This window comes from Psittacula echo, assembly GCF_963264785.1.
Source record: "Psittacula echo genome assembly, chromosome: 1".
Classification (NCBI taxonomy): Eukaryota; Metazoa; Chordata; class Aves; order Psittaciformes; family Psittacidae; genus Psittacula; species Psittacula echo.
In genome coordinates, this window is record NC_137735.1 from 72,874,133 (window position 1) to 72,899,715 (window position 25,583).

General features: G+C 38.8%; 1 protein-coding gene across 1 annotated transcript; it reads right to left on the reverse strand.

Moving 5' to 3' along the window:
* Positions 1 to 749: 749 nt before the first annotated feature.
* On the reverse strand, positions 750 to 24,735 carry CCDC158 (coiled-coil domain containing 158; the record flags this gene model as incomplete). Its single annotated transcript, XM_080639038.1, is given in 20 exon segments — positions 750 to 905; positions 2,887 to 3,012; positions 4,662 to 4,754; positions 5,659 to 5,817; positions 6,351 to 6,463; positions 6,908 to 7,060; positions 8,355 to 8,544; positions 9,288 to 9,770; positions 11,042 to 11,218; positions 11,220 to 11,243; positions 12,779 to 12,898; positions 16,494 to 16,608; positions 17,431 to 17,484; positions 17,486 to 17,539; positions 18,165 to 18,238; positions 18,579 to 18,906; positions 19,164 to 19,273; positions 19,700 to 19,944; positions 20,319 to 20,443; positions 24,647 to 24,735. Coding segments are annotated over 20 exon segments (2,988 nt in total).
* Between the last annotated feature and the right edge of the window lie 848 nt (positions 24,736 to 25,583).

Sequence of the window (25,583 nt, forward strand, 5' to 3'; positions counted from 1 at the left end):
CTAGTCTTCAGTAGAACACAGCACCAAACACAGCATCAAACCTGGAATACATAGGATATTGACCAATAGGATTTTGTTCCAACAGTGTGTATGATGGGAGAAGTGTAATCATTTAAAAAAATATGATTCTAATAGAAGTCCATTAATTATATTTTCCTTTATGGAGTATCTTTATGTTCTGGCTTAGAAACACCAGAATTTATGCTGTATCGATTTCTCAACTTCAGGTCATTATCAGATGTTTAGTAATTAACTGCTACAACGAGAGGAAGGATATTTGCACAAGGCAAAGGACGAAGAGAGTTCTACACGAAAACAAAAGCAGAAACATCAAAAAGCAAGCAATAAAGCAAAAAGCAATAAATAAATCAAATATATTAATAATATATATAATATATAAAATATATATAATATAATATATTAGAATATAAATAATATAATAATATATTATATTAATAATTATATTAATAATAATATATAATATATAATAATATATTATAATTATATATATATTATAATAAATAAAGCAAAAAAGCAATAAATGGTGTAGTAAAATTCTATTACGCTACCACCTAAAGCATCTGAGGAACCTTGAAAACAACAGAATCTTTGGAAGCTTTCAGGTTAACTCAAGCTAACTTGTAAACCCTATTTTCTTGCAAAAAAGTTGGCTCCTGAGGCACACAAATAGCCAGATCCCAGTTTAAAAAGGCAAGACAAGTACACAGCACGCAACAGAAGTAACACTCTTACATGGTTGCTAAAGGTGATTTTGTCCCACCATTGCTGCCATCCTTGCCAAGATCTGCAGAGGGAATATCATTGCCTGAGCTTGTTAATTCTTGAAGAATCCTCTTTAGATCCTGCAATGGTTTGTCCTTCAAAATGCCTGGCTTGGAAGACATCTGAAATAAAATTCAGTTACAAAGTATTTATAAAGGTACTCTCTTTTTCAGTTCCTTCCTATACTTACCCAAAGTCACATATTTCCCCCCCCCCCCGCCCCTTGTCTTCCCAGTTAGAAACAAGGGAGATTTTTTGTCATTTTAGTTCACAAGTGTTGGAGGCTAGACTTGATTATGGGAAAACTGTCAAAATACTCTCTGAATATGACTGCACTCTTATCTGGAAGTTATCTGACAGCAATGTGTAAAGCAACTAAATACAACTGAGGAAGGGTATGGCTAACATCTGCATTTTCAACAATGTTGTAAAAAGGTTATGACTACTGTTTCAAGGTCAAAAACATTAAAATAAGCCTTTCATTATGAACGTTTTCCCCCCCCCCCTCTACAACCATTACCTTTTCAGTACGCAGCACCAGTAATCATTGCTTATGTGACAACTCTGTTTTCTCCTTTCTGACCTGTGACCCCAGGTATCACTGTCCAGTACACAAACACAGCTCTGAAGATTGAAATACTAGTTGTATCAGGGTGTTGTCTAGGCACTCATTTCTATCACAGCTGAGCTGTCTACAAATATAAACCACTTCATTGTCACAGCTATGCTCTGAGATGAAGTGCAATATTATTCTCATTTTACTAATCGGGACTCGAGGCAAAGGCCTGGTTTAAAGAATCCTCTCTTGACAGAAAGAACTGGATTTTTCAGACTACTCAAGCACTTCTCATGTTCAAAGCACTGCTCCTACTGAGTTATGCTTCATCTGTGGAAAGAACTGGCTAGAAACATTTTGCTAGCATGTTTTCATTGAAAAAGTTACTTCCAAGGTGAACACACTAGTTTCAGCAGAGGTTCTATGGAGAACAAGTCCTCAGCTTCCTAAGGGGTCACTTAGATACTTAGACCAAATCCATCTTTCCCAAACTCTGGCTAAGAAACCAGGCTATTGACCAGGTAGGGTCTCTGTTTCACATGACCGAGCTGCTTCATTTTGTACAATAACTAATCATGCAGGAACCAAGAAGATTCACGTAGACCTTGAATCAAGTTCTGTTATGACCTGTTAGGTCATTGCCATGGTACTACATTAAAAATCCTACTTTATCATCAGAAGTATACATTGATTAAAGAGAAGGGGAGTACCTGATACTGCAGGGAGTTTACAGACTTAACTCTCCTTTGTTTCTCGATGTAAATGTTTGTCACCACATCAGAAAGTAAAACAGAAAATAGTATTGAAAAATATCTGCAGTAGCTTGTAGTCTCCTACAGATTTTGAGGTAAAAATTAATGAAAAAACCTCTACCAATTTCTATGGGAGATACATCAGGTCACTTTTGGAGAATGAGATAAAATCTACACAGAAAATACCAAAAGATTATATTTTTTTATGAGAGATTTGAGTTGATCTATTCTGTAATGAAAAACCAGAACACTATCACCTAAAGATGCACAAAAACAAAAGAAAGGAAGGACAGTGGTGTGTCTTTTAGGATAAAATTGGTCATAGTGAAAGTCAGCTTGGAGGAAGATTTAAATATTAAAAGCTACTACAGGTGAATCAGATGATGAAATTTATCACAAATTATGTACCAGTCTATTTTCACTGCCAAATGTAAGTGATTTACAGCAAGCAGAGTACTAGCAAAAAAAAAAAAGAAAATGTGAAGACCAAACTGCTTACAGATCAGTACCTTCAATTTTAACAGATTATAAATGTCATTGGTGATAGAGGTAAGAAAAACTCCTATTGCAATCCATAGATTTTTTTATTGTCCGGTTGTTTTTTATAAAACCAAAGAAAATCTGAAAAGCCCTAGCATACAAGAAGCTACAGAAAATTTTTTCGTCTTTGGTGTTAAGAATTCACTCTTAGATAGTCCTACTGGATGCTCTCCCATTTATCAATCCCACATTATTTTTACTCTTTGGAACATCCCTGTTTCCTGTGCAGTCTCCCATTTTGAGACAGATACTCACTGGAGTGACACAGCTGGCCAAGTCTGGGGAAGGTGGCATGACAGCTGAGTGCAGATGGGAAAGGGGCACTATGTGCCGCAGCTTGCCTGAAGGAAAAGGTGCCAAGTAGCCTCGGCCCTGCAGCTCCTGTGGAAAAACATGAGCCAGGCAGAATAAGCGAGTACAGCTAAGCAGAATAAACGGGTATAGACATCATGCCCTCTGTAACAGGGCATCTCTTAGCCAAATACCTTATAATATGCACCATTCATTTCTCAAACACTTCCTAGTGTTTATTAGGTGTGCTCAGACATAAACCTTCTAGTGACTGAATCAGGTGCAGGACTGGCACTTGTCATTTCTTGTCAGAATTTTAACATATGCTCTGAAACCATTCAAATGGAGGAGATCTCAGGGCTGTCACAAAATTAAACTGTCTCACAGTTCCTGCACCTCTTTTTTCTCACTTGCGTGAGAATTTCTTTCATTTGAGTAAGAGATTTCCTGCCTTTGCCATTGTTGATACGAAGTACTTACTGGATCACTGATGTAGATATCACTCTGATGTAGAGTGGTATTTTGAAAATAACTTTTGTTTCCCACTCAAAACTAGCAATTGGGGTGGGTCACTAAAATTAATAGTAATTCCATTCCAAGTGTACCATTCATTTATAGCAGTAGTTTCATTGCAGCCTTAATAGTCTATGGTTAACAAGTAAAGCAAAGGTACATAATATTCTCTATTAAACTCATTAGTAAAGGTAGAGATTGGACTGAATCTATTGGGCAACAAAATTTCCAGGCTCTATGAGAGAGATACTGGCTTTTCATTACTGCATGATTTTCCCTATACCCCATCTTTCACTACTGCTCTATAGCTTGAGAGATGTCAATTACAAGTTTTTCTTTTTCTGTCCCAGATGTCTCATGACTGTATTTCCTTTCTCCCTGCTAACATCTCTCCTGGCTTCTTAAACATGATTTTCTTTGGTGCTGCCTAACTTAATTAGCATAATCAAACTATCAGAGTCCTTGTTTCCAGCCTTTATGTAGCTTTAAGGTTGCTGGTTTTACTTCAGGCCTGAAGAAGGATGTGGGTGCCCCAAAGATTGTTAGTGCTTTCTAGCTCTAACAGTTCACACTAGTAAAAGACATCCCTTCAGACCTCTCCAATTCATTTTTCATCATAATGGCATTAACATTTCTAGCTTTTATTTGTCTACGGCTGCAAGAAAATGATGAAGTGTCACTGAAACCAAAGCCCAGCAGCTGAAGCATATGATCCAGTATTCCTGTAGCTATTGATTTTTTTTATTGCCCTTACTGTACATAGCACTTCAAAGTAACTGAAATTATGGACATTACTTGTGCAAAAATCATAGAATCACAGAATCACAGAATGGCTTGGGTTGGAAAGGACCTTAAGATCATCCAGCTCCAACCCCCTGCCATGGGCAGGGATGCCTCACTCTAGACCACATTGCCCAAGGCTCTGTCCAACCTGGCGTTGAACACTGCCAGGGATGGAACATTTACCACTTTGGGCAACCCATTGCAGTGCCTCACCCCTCACAGTAAAGAACTTCTTCCTTATATCTAACCTGAACTTCCCCTGTTTAAGTTTAAACCATTACCCCTTGTCTTATCGCTACAGTCCCTGATGGAGAACATGTAAAAAGAGGTTTCAAAACACAAGCTTTTTAGAGTACTTGGCAATAAATAGGGTTAAGCATGAAGTCAGGACACAAAGCAAATGCATCTAAGTTTATACCCGTGCTTCTCAATAACATACTTACTTTTACATCTAAAGTATGCTGCAGTCTGAAGCGCATTGCTTCTTGTTCCTGACACTGGATTATGCACTGACATTCTGCAAATCGCAGTGATGCCTGTAAGACAGGAAAAAAGAGGCATCAATTTTGCTAACTTTCTGTCGATTACAGTCTTTTCTATTTTCTTTCTGATAAAGAAACAAGGTACAAAGAGAGATGCTGTATTTATCTACTGTTATCAGTATAGAAATACTGCAATATGACCAGATGCCTTTCTTGAGAGACTTACAAAAGCAACTCACCTGTTATATGATCCTAGTAGTCATAATATGCACACCATGATATCACAGAAGGGAGCTAATCCTTTCAGGGACAGTCCTAGACCTATTCAACACCTCTGGGATTAGAAAATTCAACTGTGCTAGTGCGGCAGAACTCAAGGTTTTAAAATGGGTGGCTGATAACTTTGTTGACCTGTCTCGTTGTTATATACTCTTTCTTCTTTACAAGTTTGCCCTGAAAAGGTGTGAAAAAAATCTTATTATGGAGCTATTTTTCACTGGGGGCTTATCACAATAGAAAGAAGAGTGGAAGCTCTAGGCCAAAGCACAAAAAGAGAGAGAGAAGGAGCATGAACAAGTGTGCTGAGTCTGGGTGTGCCAATGCTTGATTTCAGTGGAGCCTCTGTTATACTAAATAATTGTCCCTCTCTCCACAGAAGAGTTTCTTTGTGCCAAAGAGCCAGAGGCAGGTCTAAGGTCAGCCTAATCTGCTTTAAACTCCCCGCAGCTTTTATTTCCCTAAAATAGTAAGGAGTAAATCAAGAATTCTCTTAATGAAAACAGAAGACTGTTACCATTAGAAATCCCAAAAGACGGTCTTAACTACAGATCTTTCTTCAGGTAAGAATCTTACAGTACCTGTGAAAAGGACATACTTAAACACAACCTAGGTAAGAGATCAGACATTCTCTTCCCAAATGACTGTAAAGGAAGGTCTCACTGAAGGCACCTTAAATTACCTTATCAAGGGCTGTCCTCATCTTGGATATTTTTTCTTTTAGAAGTTTGTCTTGTGATCGCAGGATCTCCAGTTCCCCAGCAATCCTGGTGTTTTCTGCTGTAATATAGCTCAATTCTTGACCTAGTTTACTATTTTTTTCTTTGAGGTAATGTTTCTCCTGAATTTAAGATGAGGATAAAAAGTATGAGTCAAAATTTTGTAACTATCTACATTATACATATTTGTTTTCTGCATTTTTTTCCTCTTTGACAGATCTGAATTAACCCTTTCAGAAGCTTAGCTATTGCATTTTACAGAAAGATGAGGTTTCTGCAGCAAGAAGATAACTCTTATAAAGAAAAATACAATTGGACTGGTCACAATGAGATAACATCTCGGATTTTAGATCCATTCAGAAGGATACAGAATGCATTAGTTGACATTTTAAAAAAGAATGGATATGTAAAAGCCTGCTACTTACTGAAACAAGTACTGTTCTTTCACAGAGAGTAACTATAAATTAAACCCTGTTTTTATGCAGAAGACTTATTTATGTAGTGGAGATATTCGCCCATATATGTTAGGGGGAAGACAGGGAAGGTGACCACTACACCAAGTAAAATTCTCTTTGGTCTTTCTTGGGACAATTGTGCTTTGGGCCATGCATTTCTCTAAATACAGTTAAATACTTTTACAGGAAGCTCCTCTGACCTTAGCTGCATTTGTCATTGCTTCTTCCAAGAATTTAATCTTGCTCTGTAACGCATCCATCTGTCCTCTCTTGGCTGTGATCTGCTTCTGCATTCCCATTGCAACTTTCATAGCTACAAAAGACAAAGTTCATTCTCAATGAACAACATTGATTAAGTAATCTGTCAAAAGACTCTGGAAGTTGGTTATCAGCAATATGTTAGAATAAGTAAGTCGAACCAGGATTCCATAGTCACTTATGTGTGCAAACCACCCATTAGCATTAGCTGGAGTTTGTCCATGGTAGTGGCACCAGACCCATCACACTCACAAGATGAAAAGAGAACATTCCCTGGAAATAGGCATAAAGATCACCTGAGAAAACTCAACTTCTTATTTAAGTTTTACAGTATGTAGTAAAAGGTTAAATAAAAATATGCTGTTATCTGCAGTACTGATTATTTCACAAAACATCTAGAATATTATTATAGTATCTATTGAGGGATCAATACTTAGAAAAATCCCTTCATTAAAAATATAAATGTATGTGATTCTGGGGAAGTTCAACCCATAATTACCATTGCCATCAGATCCTTCCATAGCCTTTAGAGCAGTCCTGGTCTGTTCCAATTCAGCTTGGGCAGATTTCAACTGCGTTTTCAGTCTATTTGCTGTATTTTCCATCTCCTTGATTTTATCCTGGTAGTCCCTCTTCAAATCTTCAAATCCCTCTGGTGAGAGTAAGATTGAAATTATAGTGACAAAAAATTATCATTCTTCTAGCCATGATTACTGATCTCTCACCTACTCTCTTAAAAGGAGTATGAGACATGCAGATAGCTAAGACATAAAGCAAATAACTAACAAATGCACAACTAGCAATTCATTGTCCTGCATGTCACCAAAAGCTTCTTTTTCACCAGTAACAAATATGTTCTTTGGTTGCTCACCAAAGCAACAGCTCAAGTAAGTGATATAAACCCATGTTTCTGAGTTCTGTTGCTAGACCCAACTGCATACTGTGAAAGTTAAGGGTATTGGTAAGAGACAGCATTTTACCCTGGTCATTCTTTTCTCCAGCCACACTTATAACCAACTAAGGGCTGAACTGATCTAATTTGTCAAACATTCCTCTGTAATTCTGCTTCTCATCTCTGCTCCTTTTATCTCTCTGCAGCTCTTCTTATGTCATCCACACCACTACAAGCCAGTCAGCTGTGAGCTCAGACTCTATCAACAGCTTGGCCTTAATTTCTCTGCGGTCATTCACTCCAATAAGCCTTTCTTAAAGCTCATTTGCCCTGATAGTACTGTACAAAGTTAAGGCAGACACACAGGCTCTGTTTAATTCTTACAAAACTTAGTAAGTTTAGAGGTGAGGACATCCAAGTTCCCAATGGGAATTTTATGAGAGTAGAGGGGTATGTAGAGGGCAAAACATGTGAACAGTATCATCTGGCTGGCTGCAGTGCAGATTTAGCAGAGGATCCCCCTGAATTTTGGTGGTTGGCTTAGTTCCAGACCCTACTTTTGATTTTCTTTTTTTTTTTTTTTTTTAATATTATCTTGATCTGCTTTCCCTCATATTGCTTCTGAAAACAGTGGAGTTATGACATAAAAATTTCAAAATTAAAATTGTAGCAAAGCTACAACAAAACAGAAACAAAGTTCCACTGTAATTTGACCACAGACTGTTAATAGGATCCCCTAGTACTCTTTAAAAAGCAGTCAAGTATCTGTTCTGTGATTTACTACGTCTGCTTCTTTGGTCTCCAGAGCCAGGCAGTTTAAGTATTTTTGTTCAGGGTAGTGAGAGACTGCATAAAGATTGTATTCTCACCATTGTGTGCCAGAATCCCAAATCAAACATAGCTCTCTCAAGTGACCTGACCATCCCTTGCTGGCAGGGAACCTTCTGCTGTACCAGCAGCCATATTTGGATTCAGCAAGCAAGCTGCTTTTTTTATTTTTAACACCAGCCCAATTTAGCAGCTCTCAGAGCTGAGCCAAGTTGAGGCTCCCTACCTGCAAGGCCAGCTAGCTCACTCTGACTGGCTTCAAGTTCATTCATTAGCTGGTCTTTTTCCAGTTTCGTAGCATTAAGTGCATGGAGCCTCTCAGTGCAGGTGTCAACCAGTTTAACCTTCTCCAGTTCCAGTTTACTCAGTCTGGCTTCCATTTCATGTATTCTGGTTTCTTTCTCATCGTTTGCAATCTACTTACATAAAAGACAATGTTAACTATGTGCAATACACATAATTATATAAAATAAGCACAAAGACATGCAAACATCCCCATTACTTTAAATCTTGGTTGTCAGTGAAGAGTTTGGGGCAAGAAAGAAAATCAGAGTAAAGCAGACAGATTAGTTCTGTGAAAATTGCTAACCCAGGCAAAAAGGGTGCAACAGAATCTGATCTGATGGTTTACATGTTTAACCTTAGCAGGTATATTATATGAAAATTATTTCCATCCTTTACTAGCAGCACCTCCATATTTACCCCTAATTCTCACAGAAGAGAATGAGATTCCCCACCTGGAGTCAATTTGTTCTGAACCTGCGTAAGACTGCCCTATCCTGTAATTCTTGTCAAAGTGATAAGCAGTTCTAAACAGTGCCTTGAGTTTGGAATTCTGAGCGCTTACTGTGTATTATTTTTCAGTGACACTTTGTATTGTATTGCTGGTTCTGTTGCTGGTGTGGACAACTGTACCACTGAGGACAGCATCTTATATTCCAGCTTTCAGAAGCCTTTTGGCTACTGCTTTTTATCAGTGAATTACTCATTTTTGGTGGCAATATTCTCTCTGCCCACTAACTCTTTTATTGCTGCTAGGATTCAAGGTGCATTGTCTGATGTGCATTAAAACCACAGTATTAGCACATTAAGACAGACATTTAAAACTAGAAAATATTTACTGTATTACAAAGACATAAATAAAGCATTGTTTGTACACCTTAAGTTCTTCTGCTTTGAGTTTCCAGTCATCTATTTCTTTTATAAGCTGGGATTTCTCAACTTCTATTGCTCCAGCAGCTCGACTGTGCTGGCCCACAATCTGGGTCATGTTATCAATTTGCTTTTGGAAGATCTCAATAATCCTTTCCTTCTCTGATATCTGCAGTTTCAGTGTTTCACACTCTGACTGCACATAATGTAAATGGTCCTCTTCATTCTTGAGATGCTGGAACTCCTGCATCCTACTGCTAAGTTGTGAATGCAGCTTCTCGATTTCCTCACTGGTAACCTCAAGGGCTCTCTTTTTCTCCTGCAGACCAGCTGTCAGATTTGACACTGTTTTCTCAGCAATCTCCAAATCGATCTGTTTGGCTGTAAGATCTTCTTTAACTTTAAGGAGTGTTGCCTTGGTTGACTCCAGTTGGACAGTCAAAGAGGAGATTCTTCCAATGCTTTCATTTTTTTCCTTCATTGCAGCCATCTGAATAACAGAAATATAAAGATCAACCAAGAGAAATGTTTATTTCTACCTTTAAAACTTCCTGTCACATTTCTGTTTTTCTAGATTTCACCTTAAAACATCTGGGCTTTACAGGAAAATTAGGTCAGCACGATCTAGTCTACAATGACTGACTGATTCTTCTTGTTTTCTTTCCTTTCCCCATCTTAATAAGTAAAGTATTGCTTAGAATATTGGGGGTTTATGATAGAAAATGGAAAAGGTTAAACTAAGGGGAAAAAACCAAAACCAACAAAACCACAAACCTGCAATGTTAGTATGAAATTTAGAGCAGCTGAGGCAAAAGAACTTTAAGTGTTAGAACTTGACTGACAGCACTGTAAGGTGGAGGGAAAAAAAGTATGTAAATGAATAATTTATACTGATTTTATTCCTGCAGGCAGCAATGTGCACGATTTAAAGCATCAAGTACTGTGACTCAGGATATGCTAATAGTACAAAATAGGAACAGGAGAAAAGAATGAACTTCCTGGTGGGAGGATTTTAAAGGAAAAATAATGGATTGAGAAAACGTAGAAGGCTATGTGAGGTAGCACAAGCCTGTGGTTTGGTTGAAATACAAAGTAATTAGCTTGATCTTTACCCATAATGCAAAGAGGGTTACCTAATTACAGCCCATTTCTGAGAGGCTGAAGTCTTGAAGAAAGAGGAATGTACTACAAGTCAGTGTCTAGGAATCCACTTTGTCAGAATTAATTCTTTCTGACATAGCACTGCATTCAGCTTAGGTTTATAAATATAAACTTCATTATGTTTTCATTAAGCACTACATAAATGAAAGCATTATGAAGGCCTTTCATTTACCAATTACTTTTACAGAAAATACTACCTTCAATAGTTTGTTTGTTACATCTGCCAACATCAAACTTTCTGGAAATTTACACAAGGTTGTTTCAGAGGTTTATAGTCAAAATCAAGCACACGATCAGCAGAACATTCATTTTCTCCTAAGCTTTGTATGTCAAAAATCAAAATTTAAATAATAGTTCTACATCCTCATAAGTAACGAGAAGTGAGGGCTGGACAGGTCAGAAAAGGGAAAAAAACTGAGGAAAAAATAGGGAAAAAAATGCAGATTTGAGCACCATGTATCTGCATCTTTGGAAGCAAAATTTTGTCACGTTAGCCCCAGAGGCTCCCCATCCCATGGTAACCAGTTACAATGCTGAAGTAAAGCCGTATTTGGTGCTCTTTCTATCCTGAACACTATCACATTGCAGCTGCTCACCAACTTGGTACTCCATTTGTCTCTGACATTCAGTCCTCATTTCCTTTGCTGTGCTTTCCATACACTGCGGTTGCTTGGTTTTGCTGTCTAATTGTCTCCTTAGATGGTCAATGGTGATGCTGCTGTCTGTGTTCCGACCCCAAATTCCCTTGTTCTGCTCTTTTTCCAGACTTAGTTCTATCTATCTCTTTTTTAGGAAGTTCAAGCTACAGGAAATTAGAGTCACCTCCCTCTTTAAATCACATTTAGGATTTTCTTCTTTCCCTTAACATCAGCAACATTCAATTACACAATTTGATCAATTTGATAACTGAATAGGGACTACTGTATGGATTTATACTTAGCAGAAGACAGGAATATTGGCTAAACTAGTCTGACATCTCTTGCACGTTTTCTTCCAACAACGCAGTAAGTTTCAACTTCATATACTGCTGCTATAGTTATTTTGAAGCATGTAACACCTCAGCACTGAAGTCTTTCATGTAATTTTTATCTATTCCAAAATCAGTTTACACTACAAAATTAAAAAAGCTTGTGCTGTGCCAGTATCAAATGAAAAACAGTGAAGCACATTGCATTCCAAGGAAGGCTGCTCTTGATAAATATCCATCTTTACCACTAATAAGAATCGCTTATTTCATCTCATAAAGCAATTTGCCACATGTTCCCCATAGCTTTAATCTTTTCTACCTCAGATGTAACAGTACATAATTGAGATTATAAATGATAATTTAAAATGAAAATACTATTAAAAAATCCTGACATACACATTTCAGAGCTATTCATTTTGAAAATATAAATTTAAAATGTACATAAACTGAATTATCAATAGGCATTTCTGCTAATCATAACTTTTGCTGTTGTAACCATCTGCATATTGTAAAAGTGGAAATAGAAAACAACTAGGAAGCTCAGAGAATGGTGGAATAAAAACATGAGCTGAAGACAGAAACAAAAGTAATCCTAAAATGAGTTTCCTAACCCTCAATTATACAACGATTTTTCTGACTCCAGTCTTCTCAATAGCTATGTACAGTCTGTAGGAAAAGTTTTACACTAACATATCCTTGAGTAGGAGAATGTAGTATGGAATGAAATTATTTCAACATCTCTTTCAGAGCACTGTGACAATAACTAGGCAAACAAACTTAATGAAACCACACAAAATAATATCCCAAAATTCAGTCATTAAGGAATAATCTTGTGTAAGAAGAAAAGCAAGGCTAAATATAGTACATGAAGACAGTTGTGATGAAATCAACTCTATGTGGCAAAGTTTTTTTATACTGTACATATTCAATTTGTGAATATTCTCAGTTATAAAGGAATGTTTAGTGCCATTAGGAAAATCCCAGATATGTCTTGCAAAATACATATTATTGAACTGAGTTCAGGTTCTTGAACAGAGGGACCTAAACTGTGAGGTTAAAGTGAAGGTGGCTCAGCATCTTTAATATGATTTGCATAGGATTCAAGGGTTTTGTGGTTTTGACAAAGTTAATCTTAATACAGGATGTCCTGCACTGCTAATGGCAAAGACCCTTGGGAAATTTTCTTGATGGCCAATTCAATTTTCTAAATAATCCTCATAAAATGAAAAAAAAATAATAAAAAATCCTCATACTTAATTATAAGGGGGCTGCAGCACTTCATAAACAAGCAATGAGCAAATCTCAACACCTTCAGTAGAGAGAGGCTTTTAGAAAGCAAGATTCTTTTCAATATGATCACTTGTTTTTACCAGTAACTGATGAGTCTGATTATTCAGATATCCAGATTCTTGGCTGCTTTGATCCTGTTCTGTCTGAGCTTCTGCCACCTCAGAACGAGCTAGGTGCAACTGCTTCTCAAGATCTTTGACCTAGAATAAAGAAAACTATTTATTAATAATTACCTTAACATATTCTATTTTAAATACTACATGGGATTTTTTCTACTGTCCTTCTAGGTTCTACTCAAAAGACGACCAAACATCATCTTTTAGCTCAGCAGTTATTCCCTAGGTGTATTCAGAACTGTGCTGTTTTTCAGCAATTAAGATCAATTTCATTGCAGAGTTAACGGAGGCTCCTGAGAATGAACTGGCTTCCACCCTGGTCCACAGCTCTTTAAGAATTCATTACCTGCACTGTAAACATTAAATGGAACAGGAAAACAGCCACTTAAGAAAAAAAGTTCAAGCTCCTTGCTTGATTTGCAATACTACTAGTTAGAAAAGCCAACATAATGCAAGTATGACTAAAACACAACCTATATGGAATCATTCAATAAGAATATATGAAATCTCCTACAGCGCTCTTCTAACAAGCACTTCACGATCTGCAATCTCTCTTTTGGCTACCACCAAAATCTGGGCATTTCCTTTCTACTTCCTTAAAAATGTTTCTTCAGCTAGTGACAAAACCATTCATCTCTTTCCTTCCTCTTCTGCCCCCCTCTTTCATGCATCTGATTATAATGAAGACATAATTGTTTTTAATTACTAATGGACCATTTATGCAGGGTTAGTGCCAAAACCTCAGGTCTTTCACCAAATGGAGGTTGGACACATTATGATGAAAACATGTTGTCAAGGAAAAATTCTGAAGATCTTCTTATGAAGTTTTTCTTCCCCAAAACTGGACTGGTTCTCCTCCTACAGCTCCAATGCCTAAACAGCGGAAGGACATTTTGAGGGCCTCTTCTTCCTGTAATGGGATTAGGTCCTTTCTGAAAGGGGTTCCTCTCATCTTGTGGACCCCTCCAATAGGAGAAATCTCAATAAATCCCAGGTTACTTCTCCCTGAATCCCTCCTTACACAACTACTCCATATTTCCACAGAAAATTTAAACTTGAAGTACACCCTCTACAGAGCTAAACAACTGTGTACAACACTATCAACAGGGCTTTCTCTGACAGTGACAGAAAGAGCTGTTCTCACACAGGGCCCTTCCTATAAAATTAAGTTAATTTAGGGAGAAGTTCATCCCAAGCATATATATAGCACATGCAAACAGATCACTTAGATATTTAGATTTATATCCAGTAAAGTACCACATTTTTCTGACTGCTGAAACTGTCTCGTATCAACAGCTTATACCATAGAATCATAGAATCATAGTTAGGGCTGGAAAGGACCTTGAGATCATCTAGTTCCAAATGCCCCTGCCATGGGCAGGGGCACCTCACATTAAACCATGTCACTCAAGGCTCTGTCCAACCAGGTCTTGAACACCACCAGGGATGGAGCATTATTCTTAGCCCTGCCCAATTCTGCAAGTTGCTGCAACTTCAATGTACTTTGGCAGGACCTTCCCCATGTCTACTGCCTGTTACATGAACCAACACGCTTTTCTGATTTTTCAGACCTTACTTTTAATGATCCCAAGATTTTATGCTGGAAGAGACCATGAGGTGTCACCCTTTCCATCCTTTCATCCTCAGTCATCCTTTTCACACTGGTTCTGATCTTGCAAACCTCATTTATGTAACATCCTGTTTCCAGGCTGAAGAGTCCTAGTGAGCTGAGTCATTCCTCATACTGAAACCGACACTTAACTTCATCTTCAGCTTTAGTTTTCACCTACTCTCTTGAAAATTTTAGTTGCTAAGGTTTTTACCCCACCAGAGAAGCCCTGGAGGAAGCCATGTTGTAAAAGCATGACATACATTTATAAAACCTTTATTTAGATTCTCTCTCACATCTTCCCAGGAATGACTCCTCATAACAGCCTAAGATCAAATTATCTCCAGCTATCAACTCATCTCTCACTAAAGTCTCCATTAGCAATTCAGTTTATTACACTTCCTTTTGAAAAGCAGTTTTTATTGGATAAAGTAGCATATTCTTTCATAGATATACAACCCAAACATTTTCTGGAGTTGGTAGACTGTGGAAAAAGAGACTTAAATTGATTCCCAGTTTCCAATTTTACATCTGTTACAAGGTAAGCATTCTGGAAGGGAACATGCCTATGGAGTATACACTATAGTTAGAGCTATAAATCTGATACGACCTTATGCTGTGCACTGCATGATTTGAATCAAAAGAATTCAGGTAAAGCCAACATGAAAACGTACCATCTGTTGTACCCTCTTTGTGGATGAGATACAGTAATGGACATTTATTTACAAATTCTCTACAGGTCAGTTATGATACTGTGAAAAGTTACTTTTGGAACTGACTAATGTGAGTTTTAATGCATGTCAATCAATGGGATTGACAGAAGTGGAAAGCTAGGGAAATGATAAACCACCATGTCCCTTCCTGCTGTTTTATACTGCAAGTACACACGCACCATTGCTTTACTGGCTTGACCAGCACATCCCTGCCATTCCATTCTCAGACCTTTTTGGATCAGAGACCATGAGCTCTGCCAAACTTCATGGAACTCCTGTGACCTGAACTTTCCCTTTTCAACAGTATGTTGGAGAAGGATGCCTAAATCCTCATGACTTGTAATCTAAGATGGATCTGGATCCATCAAGCATTTCTGCATGGATCAGCTCCACTGATTTTTAAAGAGAGTGGACAGTAACTGTTTTCAGATAATTTTCCAAAGAAAACATGAATTATCTTTCACCACAAATAAGAAGGAATTTAAAGATATTCAAATTGTTTATAAAACTGGAATCAAAAGCAGTGAAATAACTGAAAGATGCAGTGGGTGTGATATAGAAATGGGATGCAAAATGCTGCAGTTCAAGACATGGCAGAGATTTTGTGTGGAACTGTAAGAAGCTCTCTCTATCTGCTGGCAGTAACTCCATGCTGTACTACCTGGAAACGAGTTGGGCTTCAGTGAGCAGCAGGGTTAAAAAAAATTTGTCAAGATTAATGTTTTCTAATGGGATTAAGAAATAGTTTGAATACACAGGTGCTGCCCAGACCCTGTTTTTTGCCTGTATTGTATCCTGCTCGTAAGAAGCCTTTGGATTTCAATAAATGTTAAAGATTCTTAACTCACAAATGGGGCATCTCCGGGCACCTGAATGCTTCTCAAGCACTGTTGTAATCTCAATGTCCTCCCATCCTTCCACTTACCAAGACAAAAAGTTACCAAAACATTTTTTCTGGGAAGTACAACATAAATAAGAAGCTATTTTTACTGCCTGTTTTTGCTGACATATTTTCTTGCAGTACAGTACAACAATGTTCTTGTCCTCCATGTACAATTGATGTCTGCAGTGCAAAATAATTTTATTTCCAGAAGACATCATTATGGTATGCTCTCAATACACTCAGCAAAACTGTTTTGTTCAGTGAGTTTTGCAGAGATATTTTGTGCTAAAATGATAACGTGTTCTTGAAACTAATACAAACAAATCAAGTCAAGGATGATGTAATTTATCTTATTGTCCACACAGTTTTTCTGAAGCAAGTCCTTATAAAAATACTTTTCTTATATACCTGGAACATTCCGGGCATATATACAGTTTCATTGGCAGTAATGCTAACACAGAAATCCATACACACCTTGTCTTCATATATCCTCTTAGCTTCTTGTAATTCAGAATGCAGCTGAGAAACTGTAGATTCCAAGTGACTAACTTGATATGCATGCACTGAATTCTGATTTCTCGTTTGTTCTCTAAGAAAATTTTTAGGTGGAGAAATTAGAAACTGTAAGAACAATGGAAGCATGAAACATCTTGTGGTTTTCACTGCAATCATTATGACCACTGAAACTCACTGCTTTGCAGTAGGACTATCACTCGCAGTGGGATCACATAAATATTACACTCCCTTACTGGTTAGGTTTGCTCTCTGATATCCATCTCACATAAAATTACATAATTGAAATGCTGCTGCTTTTTGTTCCTGATAATAACTCATTTATTCCCAAGCAAGTTCTAAGAAAGGCAAGTCTGCTTTCAAATGCACCCAAACTATTCTACAAGCAGAAACGAGAAGCTTTTGCATGGTCTCAACCATGCAAATCAGATATTAATGCATACTCACATTTTAATCTCATTTTAGGCTTGCAACACTGCGTAGCATGTCCTCATTTTTTTAACTGATATATTGGGGACTGATTTCTGAGTTGTCAAGTGGCTGATGAGAATTAGTGTCTTTTTATTCTCACTCAATTGTTACCAAAGTCAACAGAACCAAAACATCTATTTATCCCAAACGAAACTACCCTTTCTTTAAAATTATTATTCACCACTATTTGTACATGTATGCAAAGAACCCAACTGTTTACCCATCCTTATTTGTGAGTCAACTGAAAATGCTGCTGGAAATTAATTTTATATCTGAATCCATAGAACTTTAAAAAGACAAAGGTCACAGTGCAATGAAATAAGAAACCAAAAGTGCAGGGCAGAGAGCAGAGTTTATAAGCAGCATAAGCTTTCTCTAAAGTTAAGGTTACTCTTAACATTTTCTATACTATAATCACAAAACATACTGAATGATCTCCATCTGGCTTTCCATACTATTTGCACAGCTATGTGCACTGTGCTTTATCAGTCAGTGCTGCCACCTCCTGTTCATGCTCACTTACCAGTTGCTCAATCCTGTTTCAAAAAGAAAATACTGGTTACAATTTTAGTCTTGGCAAGTTGTAACTTGTGCACTGAAAACAACGATATTTTCCAGTATTCAGAAATGTAACCATTTTGATGTTCTATTATGAATGAAATGTTATGTATTGAGTTACTGACCCTTTTATTTTGAACAGGTTACCATATAATTCAGGTGGACAGCTGGGGAAATTAGGACTTTCGGAAGAGGAAAGGATAAAGCAATTAGTGAAATTAATGAGAAAAAGTTGATGCAACTACCAAAGTGATTGCTTTCAATCTTTTCTTTCAATGGTGGAACTAGTCTCCCAACAAATTCTAGATGTCCTCTTAAGTAATCACACTTAGAAAATTAAGGTGTACAGATTCTTTCAAAATAGTAGGTTTTGATGCAGTGAATAAAACAGAAAATTTTCAGCTGGAAAGAAAAAGCAACAGAAAGTCAAGAGCAAAGAAACATCTGGAGTGGAAGAATTATTAAGTCCTCAAAAACATTGCTTGCTGCCCACCCAGCCACTTCCCCCAACCCCCCCAATATCATCATCAGAAGAACTATCTGTGGAACATGTGAGAAAACATCCATTTATGTTATACGAACAAATAAATGGAGAACAGGTACCTATTTCGGTGTTGCTGAAGCAGTTGGTTTTGGGCTTGTGAATCTTTTTTCAGTGACCCAAGTTCTTCTTCTACCTATTGCAAACAGATGACAATGCTAATGCCTACAGAAGAGACACTCGAAACTGTAGATTTCAAAGTGTAATTTCCTTCCTTTTGCTGCCACCTTAAACTGTGAAACCATTTGCACGTGGTTAAATTCTGGCAATAAATCTAACCTCAAATTCAGGGTAGTGTAGAAGGCTGGCAAACCAGCACCTGCCATCTTAACTGCGAAGTAGCATTTGTATGCCTTTATGCCATAACCATTTCCTTCAGCTGCTTTAGATGGGAGGTCATTGAGTTATGAAAAATACCTTCTAAAAATACAGAACATAAAAGTCTTGGAAGGAAAAGTATAACTTTCTTCACATACCAGGACAACTTTTTCTTTGAGGTATGACACCTCTGAGTCTAAATCTTGCAGTATGTCAGCAAGTCCTGTGCTCAGGCTGTGCATGTGTTGGCTAGTAATATTCTCATCGTCACAGAGTTTCCTGTCTGTGCTGTGTTCGTAGTCCATGAGGATGCCATGGAGTTCCAGCAGTACTTCCTCGTGGCTGTGGACCATCTTTTCCAGATGTTCAGTTTGGCTGTCAGCCTCCCTTAGCATCTCCTCCTGCAGGTGGCTGGCAGCTTCCAGTTTTTGAATAGTAGTTTTTAGCTGTATTTTGATATTCTCTTGGCTCTGGGATTCCTTTTGTCTGAATTGGGAAAATGAAGAAATAATTTAGAAAACAGAATTCACAACATGGATTTTTATCCTGAATAACAGGTATAATACTGATGCTGATCAACTGCCATTTTTTTTACAGCTACATAATAAACCATTTTCTAAACCAAGGTGCCACAGTCTCATCGCCTTCATTCCCGAGGGCAAGTTTCTCATTTAGGAGATGTGGTGTGCCTCTCAAAGCCCATATATACACTCCTCACAACACATCTGTCCTGGCCTTCATACCTAGCATCCTGAAGCGCATCTCTTTCCAATTGCACTTTCATCAGTTTGGTCTGCAAATCAGCAATGATCAACCTTAAATTGCTTTTCTGTTGCTCATATAGCTCAGTAGTCTAAAGGAGGAAAAAAAACCCAAATAAAGACGCTAAACCAACCAAAATAGTAAATAATATCTGCCACTCCACCCCACCCCCCCCAAAAAAAAACCAACCAACCAAACTCGAAAAAGAAAAGGCTGAGAGCAGCAAGGGTATGGGAATTAAGGGGTTTTTAAATATTTCTTAGTTAACTTGCTAGTCACACTGTGCTGTCATGGACTGACTATGCACGGAACACTGTTACAAGGATCATGCCAACATTACTACCTATTGTCTATTTCTGTCAAACGGCATGTGGGAATCTTGATGGCCAAGTACAATTTACAGCAGCCAAGTGGATGCTCAAAACAGTGCTGGTGAAACTGTCCAAAGACTCGGCAATGACAAAACCAGCAAAAGCTTGTCTATATTTTAAGAAGCTGCCCCAAATTTGGAACTCACTTCATTCAGCCTCTTCTGCGCATCTCTACCTTTCTGCGAGTATTCTTCTAGAATGTTTTCCATGTGTTCTTTGCCAGCACCACTCGCGTTTTCTTTCTCAGAATCAGTATGTATTTCATATTTGGAACAGAAGACATTGTTGGGAGGACTGCTAGTGGTGCTAGAACAGGCTGAGCTTTTCATCACTGTGCTGAGAATGGAAGAAGCTAAAACATTCTGGTTGCTGAGAAATGGACTAGCAGCTCCTGAAAGGCAGATAAATTTAGCTGCTGAAGCAGAAGTCATACATGAGAATAATCCATCATCTGTACAACTGGGCATTTGTGCCTCTTAGTGCCTACCAACAGTACAACCTAGGAATCATCTTTTCTAAGTAGAACAAATTCAGCCAATTCCAGGATCCCTCACTGGTTGTGTGAAACTGGGTGTTCAGAGAACACTTCAGAGCTGCTCTGCCTTTACCTTGGGCTTGTGCTGACAAGAGCTGTTCAAGACACAGGGCCTAAAGACGATTCAACTTGAAATATGTAACATGAACTTCTAAATCACATAACAGTCTGCAATGTTTATAGTAATTTACTCCCAAATCTTCTGAAATCTATTTAATACTTTCCCACACTAGGCATATTGCCACTTGGTAAAGATTCCTCATGACTCAAAGAATGTATCATTGATTCCACCATGCATTTGATGGTTTCTTTTTGGAGTTTCAGAGATTCTTTTGGCTGTTTTTCCGGTCTCTCCCTGCAGAAAAGCACATAAAAACATTTGCTGAAAAGGCAGGACTGAATACAGAAGAGTATCCGACTGCATTCCATCACAAATGAAATCTGAAAGGACTAACAGAAAAAAAAGTGAAACCAGAGAATTTATTTGGCAACACTGTTGTACTTCCCTGGTTTGCATGTGTATTTGGCAAAACAGTGACACATCGTCAACTGCTGCAGCTCCACTGTAGTCAACAGAACTATCGTCTTTTGCCACTAGCAGGCATAATCTATTAAAGTCCAAAGAAGTAAAGCAGCATTTCATCAAAGAAAGAAAATTAAGTTGGCTTACCTTCTGAAAAGGGATTTCCCTTTATTTCCACATTTTTTCTCCTAGCTGCCCAGTAAAGTACTATGTTACTGAGACAAAGCTGGAACTGCATGTTCCATCAAACCCACAGAAATCTATCAAATACTTCATTTGCAGCTGTGATAAGTGTCCTGGTTTAGCAATAGCAGTCATTTTTTTCTCCTTCTTAGTAGCTGGTGCAGCGCTGTGTTTTTGACTTTTGGCCTGGGAACAGAGCTGATAACACCGATGTTTGGTCTGAGCAAGGACTTTGGGAGTCTCATGCTCTGCCAGGGAGGAGGGGAAGCCAGGAGGAAGCAGGGACAGGACACATGACCCAAACTAGCCAAAGAGGTATTCCATACCACAGCACGTCATGCCCAGGATGTAGAACTGAGAGTTCCCGGAAGGGCTAGATCACTGCTGGGTGGGGGGTGAGGTATCGGTCCGTGAGGTGTTGTATTCTCTTCCCTTGTTATTTCCTTTATCATTATTATTATTGGTGGTAGCAGTAGTGATTTGTGTTATACCTTAGTTACTGAACTGTTCTTATCTCAACCCGTGGGAGTTGCATTCTTTCGATTCTCCTCCCTGTCCCTCCAGGAGCGGGGGGAAGAAAAGGGGGGGGGCGGAGAAGTAGACTGCGTGGTTCTAATTTATGGTCTGGGCTTAAACCACGACAATAAGACACATCTAAGAGAACTCAGAATCAAAAGACCTGCTTGGTTGTATAAAACCTTGAGCACAGAAGAAAGGAAATCTGTGCCAATACACACCATCTGATTTTATTGGACTTGATCAGGCATCAGATAATTTTCTACATTCCTGAGGGGGAGTTGGGGGGTGGGGGTCGGGGTGGGGTGTGTGTGCAAAGAAAGCAGGCAGATAAGTTAAAAAAAGGCAAAATGAGTTTTTCTGACCAAAAGAGAAAGAAATCCATCTAAGTGAGAATAATAGACAAGTTTTGGCAGTTCAGCTCTAAGCATTAAAGAGAAGAAAACTAAGAGGAAACATGAAGAAAAAAATAGTTTAGTGACAAACTGGAATCTGAAATTGTGGAAAAACAGTTTAATTGGCAAGTCTACAGTTGAGGGAAGACAATGAGATAAGCAAGGAGAGCAGCTGCCTGTCATTGAGCATCAGTGCTCTTGTGTGTACATACCAGGACTGTGACATTCACAAATGACCCAATTACAACACGCACAGTTGATTTCTGCCCACACAGCACTTCTTTTTCACAGTGCAACAAGTTGCTATGTCTGTGCACTGCACTTGTTATGCTGCCTCTATGCAGTTGTGTTAAGGCATCCCGATAAACCTTGATTTTCTTTCTGTGACATTAATGATGAAACAAGATCAGAAGACACTGAAGCAAACAGAACTGCACAGCATAGGGAAAACCATCCTAGGTTTGTAACTCTGGAACTGGGAAGAAGAGGCAAGGGCAGAGGTTCTATCAACACTGCTCTGTTATTGTGGAGTATAACCTAAATGTGTAAACAGGTTAAAAGAATGACTATACAAATATCAAAGACTAATAAATTTGACAGCTGGGACAGATATTTAGATCCAGTAAGTCTTTACATTCTAATTCCCTGGACACTGCAATGTACTATGCAAAAATGCCGCTTTTTCCTCACCATTTTTCTTCTGACATCTGCCACTAGACGCTGTTGAAATGAGTGCACTGGTGAGATTACACTTCAGCCTGATCCATCAGAGTCTGAGCGAATCAGTAAATCAAAGCTTTGGGGAGAAAAATACAATCTCAATTCTTCCCTGCTGGCAATTAATTTTCAAATCATTACTTATCCTTCTTTGGGAGACACTTTCAAATATTATGTAGAATCACAGAATATTATATACATAACTGTACACAAAAAATCACTAAATCCGAGCACTACCTTCTGGGGAAAAAAAACCCCAAACACTCAAAACAGTAAAAATCACTGAATCTTACACATATCACTTCTCCTATGCTGAATAATTCTGAATCTAAGAGTAGGGATAATCACAGACCCCTGCAAATTCATTCCAAAGGGCAGTACTATATACTGCTCTTTGTGCAGAAATCCCTTTGCCAGTGAAGAACTCATTCCGCCGTGGATACAAATTCAGCTATTACCCTCGCACACAAATTACATCAAGCAGTGTAGTTCATCCTTCACTGCAGAGTGCCTTGAGCTACCATATCCTCAAGTTTTGTGCTCACAGCTTCCCTGTCACATTATTATAGCAGACTACATCTTAGGAATCTTCCGGCTTCCATTTTCAGTAAGTGTGCTATTTACTATAATGACAACAGCAGGTACAGGAATTTATCTAATAACAATTAAAATCTGTGTACTACCTTAATTCCTGGATATTCTCGCTCATTGTAACAGCACCTGTGGAGAAAGAGATGTCTCTTTATTTTCTAACATATTAAAAATCAACTTTATGTAACAAAAATTAATTTTCCCATCTAATTTTAACACTGCAGGAGGAATTAAAGGATATTCAGGGAGACAGTTTCTCTCTTTTTTTAAAGTCTTATGCTTTGTTTTCCAGAATGAACACAGATGCAGGCTTTTCTAAGTACTTGCCTGCTAAGTTTTGCAATAATTAGTGGCAAATTGTATCCATGACCACTTTCCTACGATGTTTCCAGATCCAGATTTTTTCTACAAAAAACCAAAGATGAGATTTCAGTAAACATCTGCCTTAACCTTGGCTACAAATGTTGTCTATGCAAACCTGCTCGATTAAAGCCAAACAGACCTTTTCCTCAACAATGTGCTTTTGGAGGGATGTCCAAAAGAAAAGAAAAATTTGAGGTCTAGGGGAAGTCTAGGCTTGTACATCTCTAGTTTTGGGAATGTGATTGCTATTAACAGTCCCAAATTACACAATTAATTTATGTGTTGGGGGAGAACTCTGTAAACCTCAGGGGCAGAAAAGGAAAAATGAAAAAGAAAATTATTACTCAGGGGTAGCTTTGAGCCAGATGGTATTTGATGAGGTTTTATTTGCGTTATTTGAATTTTCCTGGGTGACTGGTGCCCTAGAAGACATAGGACTATACTGCAAATCAAGAGGTAGCTGTAGTAACTGTTTCCACACCACGGCCAATTTAATACCTTCTATAAACCCACTAGACTGAAAAAGACCTCCGTAGGTGCTTCCTAAGGGCACATAATGGAGAAAGCAGAATTCTGGGAATTCCAGACCCCAATTCTAAGTACCAGAAATACTTCCTTAATGGGAAAACACTGCATCCAACCCCCGCATAACCACCCCTGGAAAGTTCAGCTCTACCACGATGACAGGCACTCTTTCTAAACAACGTCTGCCTTGCCACTTCCCCTCCCTGGCTGTGTTTTCCATGAGGAAAAGGAAGACAAGGCTGGTTATGGATCTCCCCAGCGGCGATAGTGGTACGGACGCAGCCAAGAGCTGACAAAATGTCCGCTGCATGCAGCCACCTGCCTTTCCGTGGCGGGAAACGAAGGATACCCGAGTGTCCCTGACTGGCCTTGCCCGCCTACACAGGTCTGTTCCAAACTCCTTTAAACCTCTATCAACCCTTCACATCGCCACTCCAAAGGGCTTTGTACCTCATGAGGGCAGGCACTCGCTATCCCATCCCCAGAGGGGCTGCTCTCTCACACTGAGGAAAAGTGCCTTGCTCCTTCTCCAGTCTCCTCCCCAGGAAGCAGCCTCCCGCGGCTGCTAGCCGATCCGAAGGGAGCCGCCCGCTTCATCCCGCCGTAGACCCGGGTAAGCTGTGGCGGGGATACCGGGGCCGAGCCGCCGTGGGATGCACCCCTTCACCTTTCCCGTCGACCCCAACATGCCTGCTCACATGTGCCCCCCATCAGGCGATGGGCACCAGAGTTAAAGCGCCCTCACCGCCGCTGGATGGTGATCGCAGATGGTTTAATGATGCCGTGCTTGAGAACGGAGATAAAAATCCTCTCATAAGGGGTAGGAGGGGACATGCATCATCCTTCTCATGGTATTTAGCCAGCAAAGTATCACATACTGGGGGGTGACCATGACCCCAGTTGGGGTGAGGAGGCTTCCTCCTGCCAGAGAAAAGGCCAGAGGGCCAAAGGCATCTTCCCCAAAAGCCCATTTCAGAAAGCAATATTAAAAAAAAAATTGATTTTCACACCAATATCTTCAGAGATGAAATGGTTTTGAATTCCCAAAAGTGGTTGCCTGGTAGGCATTCTCAATTCTTGGTCAGAGACTGAGTGCAGAGTCAAGAGACTATCACTTTACCTCAGGAAAGAAAATGATTTGGGTGTCTTCCCCATTTTGGATCTTGGTTTGTGGAGTGTACATGCAGGCGTCAATAGTCTGTCTGTCTTTTCAAGTTATTCAGAATAAAAGCCAACAGCTTATACCAGACACAACATGTTACAAGCTTGCAGGAACAGGTGTATAAACTAGGCCCAAAAAAAAATTATCAGAGGTAGAGAACTGAAGTCTGCGCAAACTCAGGAGACAAAGATGTATGCTTATATACTTAAATAACTAAGAAGAAAACCACATAACATTTCCGTATCAACAACACATCATTATAATTTAAAAGGGAAGAAAACCATTCACCTAGTGCTAGAGGACAAACCTAAAGATGAAAAGTGCTTTTACATGGGCTACTTTAAACTGAGCAAAGAAAACTAAGAATTAACCAGATGAAAACAGACCTTTGGTCTCCACTCTCCTCACTGAACTGCACCCCAGTTTTCAGTGCATCAGCAGCAAAAAACACATGCAGAGGGTGGCAAACAGCTTGAGGAACAAAGTCTTATTGCAACCCCACAAAAAGAGGCAGCACTGA